The 6,885-nt window shown below is 52.0% G+C and overlaps 1 protein-coding gene across 1 annotated transcript; it reads left to right on the plus strand.

The window, feature by feature from the left end:
* Nucleotides 1-5,177: 5,177 nt before the first annotated feature.
* On the plus strand, nt 5,178-5,642 carry LOC8052610 (homeobox protein HMX2-like). The gene has a single exon (XM_002435789.3). It carries the CDS (start codon nt 5,178-5,180, stop codon nt 5,640-5,642), a length of 465 nt encoding a protein of 154 aa, XP_002435834.3.
* The last annotated feature ends 1,243 nt before the right edge of the window (nt 5,643-6,885 follow it).

The raw sequence follows: 6,885 nt of genomic DNA on the forward strand, positions 1-6,885 counted from the left end.
TTGATCATCTGATTTCTTTGCGTCGCATCGCGCGAGTGCTCCACATCGCCGGTGTAAACGCGCCTTAAAGGCAGGGTGACCAGACGTCCCGTTTTGGCCGGGACAGTCCCGTTTTTGAGGTCCGCTTCTGCCGTCCCGTCTTTTTGTCCCAATATAGTATCATGTCCCGTTTTCGCATGAGTGCATAGTTTCGAAATTTGCACAAAGCGAGTTGAAGCAAATCGAAACTATGCCTACTGGTTACAAGTATACTTTAGTAAAATAGCCGTAGGTACTTTAAAATATTTACCCACAGTAAAATTTAGAGAACTGTTTTTGCCCGCAAGCACTTTTTCTCTCGCGAAGACTCGTGTGTAGACATATTTTTTTGACTTGCTGAATATAGCACGCATGTAGTATGTTAACGTATTGAAATAGCAGTGATTGCCATCAAATTTTTTCTCCCAATCTCAATCTTCCATACACTTCGTCCCCCCCCCCCCCCCCCCTCTCCCGGGGCTGGGATGTCCCGTTTTCTACCTTGAGGAATATAGTCACCCTACTTAAAGGGCAACTCCGCTTCATTTTTGGTTTTGAAAAAACAATGCAGTCCTTTTCAGTATCGCCTAGGAAGACCACACGTGAAATGTTACGACGCAGTTCTGTCTACATGTTTCTTAAACGGTCCAGCAAACTTTGCAACTCGCCAAGTTGCCGAAATCGGCTGACTTGAGTGGGCGAATTCAGGCGCAACCAACAGCGCAGTCAAGGCTACGGCATGGGCGGAGCCAACATTGAGCTAAACGTCATTATCATTGCCCCCTTTTGCTTGTTTTCACTTCTCCGCGGGCGAGCGTCGCGCATGACGTCAGCAACGTTGCCTCTCGGCGCTCAGCGGTGTCCACGTGATTTGCGTACGCGCCTGCGCAGCGCGCTTCTTGGGAGCAGACCAACCGCCCGCCGTGGTCCCACCGTTGCCGCCGTCTTCCGCGTCACAACCGCCGTCGTCGTCTCACCGATTGTGATTATTGTCTCTCAGAGTTTCGTCCACGCTACGGACACCACGTGCGCAGACTTATGCCGCAGTTGTGCAGACGTCGTCGAATGCCGTAGACACCAAAACGTGGCGAAGAGTGCGGTGCAGACGACACTCGCGCCTGCCACACGCCCGCCCCAATCCCCCCCGTCGTTGGGCCGAGGATCACGTGACATCTCGTACCACGTAATGGCCATGTACTTGGCGACCCGAGGCCAATGTTGCCGGGCGGAGCCGAAGTTTCGGTTTCGATTTCCGCTCGTGTTTAAAATTAGATTTAAAAATATATATCCCATTTTTCGCGAAGCAAACGACGTAGTGTGTTTTACTAGGGCTTTTTATTTCGAAATCAATCATTATCCCGAAATCTTCAGAATTGAGCGGAGTTGCCCTTTAAAGGGGTAATCCACCGATTTTTTGAGCTACCTCAACTAACTATATTTTCTGACTCCCCGGCCTTTACTCTCTCCGGTATGCTATTTAGAATCGCGAAAATCATAATAGTTATTGCGAAATCGGCAAATGAAAATGATGCAAAAACCAACATTCAAATATACGCGCGCTTTTCAGGGCCGTGACGTCAGTGGCAGGCAGGCTTGCCAGTCGAGCAAGCAGCCAAAAAATAGAATATGCCAATCATTTGTTCCGTGCTGGAGCGCGGGTACTGCAGCGAGCTTCCCAAGCATTCATTTGACACCATGAAACTGCTTCGAATCAGTTTAAAACGAAATCTACAGCCCAAAAAGTGAACCCCTGCCTTCCACTGACGTCACTTTTTCATTGTTGCCAGTAGAGACTTCGAGCTTGAAAAACACGGTGAGGACCAAAACTGTAAATTCAATAACTTCGCGAAAAAACAATATTTTGACCTAATATTTGGGATACTATTTTCGCGATGTTCGTTGGTTAGTTTAGGAAAATTTCAAGCAAATCGGAGAGAATGAAAAAATCGGTGGAGTAGCCCTTTAAAGAGCCCCTGAAAAAAAAAATGTTTTTTTTTTAATTTTTGTTGGGACACGCGTGTCAAAAAAATTAATTTTACGCAAAAAAAAGGTGTTTTTTTTTTTGTTCTTTTTTAGCAATATTTACGGCGCGAGACGCGATTTAGTCGGCAGTCCCCTCCTTTCCACTTGTTTTCTCTTTCGGCATTTCGGGCCCGTAGAGGAGAGGTGGATCGGCTTCGCCTTCACGACCGAGATGGTCATTCTGGAATGACCCGTGACGTCATGGACTTAGTTAAAAAAAATCATTTCAGGGGCTTTTAAAGGGGAAGTGCAACGATATTCAATTGGAATGTTTTCCACTTCACACGAGCTTACTGGCACTATAGTGGGACTCAATGATACTCGCACGGAACGCCACTGGCCAAGAAACTCCTTTGCTGCAGGGCGAGCGTTTTCTCTCAATCCCTCCTTCGCAAAACTTGATGACGTAGCGTGTGAGGTTGCAGTATCCCCAGTGACGATGTTTGAATGCGGCTCATAGATTGGACCCAAGCATTCCGTGAGCACTCGATTTGGCCTCGTGATAATCGATAGCTCGAGAAGCATTCGGGTAGTGGCCCGTTTCCCATCGCTGCATTGACCACAATAGCAGAACCATAAGAATCTCTGGAACTTAGCGCGTGTCATGTGCCTTGCCAACCCCAGCGCATGGCTATGATCAACATTGGCGGCATATAATCGGCTCCAGATCACGTGGCCGTTTGTTCTGGCTGCGAGTTGAGGGGGTAAACACTGCTCGTTTTAGGGGCGAAGCTCCTTAGGGGCTAGCCATGTCCGTATGTCCGTCCGATGTCCAGCGTCGGGTGCTCGTGCTCATGAGCACGTCAGCACGTGCTCCCGTGCTCGTGTTGGGCAAAAAAAAAAAAAAAAAAGAACCGCATCTCCACGTGGTGAATGATGTTGATTGGAGCGAAGTTCTGGTGGTGCTTGTCTGCGTAGACGGTGGGCCGCAACATGCCGAGCCTTTCGTTCGTTTTCATCCATGTCAGAAAGAGAATGTGTGGTATGGAACGTGGTTATATACGCATTTGAGCATTTGACCGCAGCGTGACATGGATGAAAACGAACGAAAGGCTCGACATGCTGCGGCTCAGCGTCTACGCAGACAAGCACCCACCAGAGCTTCGCCCCAATAAACATCATTTACCACGTGGAGATGCGTTTTTTTTTCTTTAATTTTTTTTTCTCTGCAACTCCCATTGCGTGTGGTGAGAAACGAACGGGTGTTTCACAGGTTATTAACGCCAGGGATCCGTTCTAAGCGGTAATTGCGCAAAGTACAAAAATCGTTGCATCGCCCCTTTAACAGAGACGAATGCCTCCAACATGGATTCCGGCGGGTTCCGGTGAGATTTATGAACCGGTAGTATAAGCGGTACATCATGGTCTCATGCAAGAATCCTATATTTACGTTTTCTATGGACCCCTTTCGGAAAGCGAGGCCCTCTGTTTGGCATCTGTGGAATCCCTCCACAATGGCGGACTTAAACAGCAACGTCACGGCACACTTCATGCATTATAAGGCAAAAACAAACCCACAAAAACAGATAATGGGCGCGGTGACGATGCACTTTCGTCGTTGTTTGATTGGCTCGTCAGCTCCTATAGCGTTGGCCGCCCTCCGACATTTTCGCTGTGTTATGAAATGACTTGGAGGTTTCATGATGTCAGTTGTTCCGCCATTGTGCAGTAATACCGACCTTCTAATAATCGGCACGCGAATTTCGAAAGCGATCTATATACGCGCAATTTTCTTGTCGTCGTCCCTTTTCTTGTAGAACGCCATACTTCGTTCCATTAGTAATTTCTTCTACATATATATATATTTTTAAATGTTGGAGTTGTATGTTTTGCCGCTTCAGACAGGGGTGGTTCGTGGACAGACGTTTGCGAAGTTCAGAAGTATTCATCGAATTCAAGTTTGTTTTGGATAGGCCTACGGCGAGCAAGTGTTCTAAAATGCCTCTTCGGCGTATCGGAACGCAAGGAGGGGCACACCAACCAAAGGACAATACAGAGAGCGCGTAGATAACGCACGATGACGAGGCAGCGAAGCTCGCGCCGCCATTGGCTGAGCTTGGGGCTAAAAAAACGCACGGGGTGCGCAGGGTGCAGACCAACTTGCACGCTGTATACTGCTGTGCGGCGCTAGCACAAGTATTAAATGCAAACTAGTGCTAAGATTTTTTTTTTTTTTTGCTTTGAATTCTGTTTATTTGGCTTTCGCCCATGAGGTCATATATGTGATGTGAGCAAAATAAATATTCAGTTCCTATACTTCGTTTCAGCTTAAGTTCAGACGCAGCCGACGCTACGAGATGAGACCAATTAAGAGGCGTAAAAAACGCAAGTCACTGGACCTTTCTTTGTTTATGATTGGTTCGGCGATGATGGAACACAACAGAAGCACGACGAACACCCGGACGGTGCCCTTTTTGACGCTGTCTGATTGGTCCCATCAGCTCGTAGCGTTGGCTGCGCCTGGCCTTAAGGTGAGACCAAGTGTAGTCCGCGCACTGTACCTCTTTCATTCGTCCGTGTCCCGTTGCGCTGCTTTACCCCGTCAAGTTCAAGGGCAGGCAGGGCGTTGCACCCGCTCATGGGTCGGAGCAGTGCGCGGGGTCAATGAATCAAACGCCGCTGTTAACGGTATACAGACGCGCCGAAAAACGCGGGGCTTAATGGACACTTTTCGAAAGCAAATGGCGCTCTCAATTAGGAGCCCGGATCGTTTCCGCGGTCGCGTCAAACGACGGGCCGAGTGGCCCGTGCCACCTCGTGCGGACGCGCGCCCCTGTCAGGTGGACAGGAGTCGGCGGCAGGCTTCAAAAGGCCGAAGGTGAGGGGTCCCCGGCAGGCCTGGGGCCACGGCCCGAGTCTGCCAGAGGGATTCATCGCCGGCACCCCTTTGGCTCACTCTCGCGGGCCCTTCCCGCTCCAGGGGTAATGAGCGAGCGAGCCGAGGGGACGCCGACCGGCTCCCCGAAAACCGCCATAAAGCCATCGCGGCTCGTTAGAGGGGGCCGCCCTCGCGGCTGCCGATTGGCCCGTCCCGCGGGGCCACGTGACCCTGCCGCGCTGCCATTGGTGGCTGCGGCAGCCCCGCCGGAGCAGAAAAGCTGGCCGGCCGGCCGCGTGCGGACTCAGAGACCGCCGCAATGCACAGCGTGTGTCCCGCCACGACCGCCCTGCCGGCGGCGCCCTCCGACCAGGGGAGTCTGACTCCGCGGGGCGCCGCCTTCACCATCGAGGCCCTGCTGGGGCTGGGCCCGGCATCGCCGGACTCCTCGACGCCAGCGGGTCCCGACCGGGGTCCATCTCCGTGCCACGAGCGACGCCGAGGCGCGGACTCGGCGCGGCGCCACGGCGAGCCCCGGGCCCGGAGGGTGCGCACCATCTTCACGGCCGACCAGCTGGAGCGGCTCGAGGCCGAGTTCGAGCGCCAGCAGTACATGGTGGGGCCCGAGCGACTGTACCTGGCCGCCGCCCTGCGGCTCACCGAGGCACAAGTCAAGGTGTGGTTCCAGAACCGGCGCATCAAGTGGCGCAAACAGCACCTCGACATGCAGCGGCTCGCGCACGCGGCCGCCAAGCTCTCGCCACAGACGCAGACGCAGCTGTGACGGCGCGCCGACCCCTCCGTTCCCCGTGACTGTACATAGGACTTACTGCGCCCCGAGGACGCCTTTTCTACGCCTTCTTTGTAAATAGCGTGCAGCCGAGAATAAAGCTGGTCACAGCTGAGCCCCGCTTCTGTCCTGTTCGCTCGTGCCGCCGAGGGCGTCGACGTCCCGACTCTCGGAGTGTCCGGGCCCTCGACGACCGAGCCCTTGGCGTTGGACTCGCCCGCAGCGCGCGGGCGTTGACGGCGAAGCCGAGCCCCCGGATTGCCTCCGCTCGCTTGGGTACGCCCGCTGCTGTTTCGCATTTCGTTTCTGTGCTCGCAAGGAATGCAAAGCTGTCTCATCAGCGAGCAGAGTTACCTCGCACGTTTGGGAACGAGCCAAGGTCTACGTGTCTCACACATGAGGTCAGCTTTGACTTTCTGCGCGCATGTTTAGACCGTTGATCTGTGTGCGCGATGCAGGAATTATTCGGACCATTTCTCGCTTCCTTATTCTGAGAGCCGCAGCGTGCGCTTGGCATTCATTTGATTTTGTTATGAATATGCTGCGACACCGAGTTCATAGTTTGCGCCGCTCCTCCTAATGGCTCGATTGAAACTTGGCAACGAAGTGCACCGCCGTTTTGCGAATTCATAAATATATCGCGAGCTTACACATCTCCGTAAATTCGATATAACTCTCCAAGCTTTGCGATGTCCTGCTTTTGAATTAACTTTCTGCATCCAACAGGCTGGGGTGAACGTAATCTCAGGTGGAGCACTGCTTCTATGGGCCCAAGATAATCGCCACGATCTGGTTGTTTGTGAATGATTTTGGAGCGTGATGCCTGGATTTTGAGCATCGTCTCATAGCACCTGTCACTAAGGCTTTTAGGGTTTCGCTCGTGTATTTTTGCCTGCATCGCTTCGAGGAATCTTTCGGCGACTTCTGGCTTTGTACGAGAAGTTTTACACTCTAATTAGTGTGACCGCGCGCCATTTTATATAAAGTTTAACGCTCAAATTATGCTCCCAGGAGAAAGTTTATTTCACCGTTGGCCGCAGCGACGTTAAGGCTAGAGTTAACTGAGTATAGACCTCAGTGAACCGGTAGCGTGTGGTGTCCAATCTTTATAAGGATGACGTCACAAGGTCGCCGGGGATAGAATGCGGGTGCTATGCAGGGGATATCGCTCATTATTTTCTCCCGGTAAAGGTAAACACCAGAGAACTTGCAGTTCCGATTAAGAGCAATGGGGCCA

This window comes from Ixodes scapularis, unplaced genomic scaffold, assembly GCF_016920785.2.
Source record: "Ixodes scapularis isolate PalLabHiFi unplaced genomic scaffold, ASM1692078v2 PGA_scaffold9__187_contigs__length_104089568, whole genome shotgun sequence".
NCBI lineage: Eukaryota > Metazoa > Arthropoda > Arachnida > Ixodida > Ixodidae > Ixodes > Ixodes scapularis.

What these genes read in the sequence shown, in the direction of transcription:
- LOC8052610 (XM_002435789.3), top strand. Translation starts at nt 5,178, where the DNA reads ATGCACAGCGTGTGTCCCGCCACGACCGCCCTGCCGGCGGCGCCCTCC.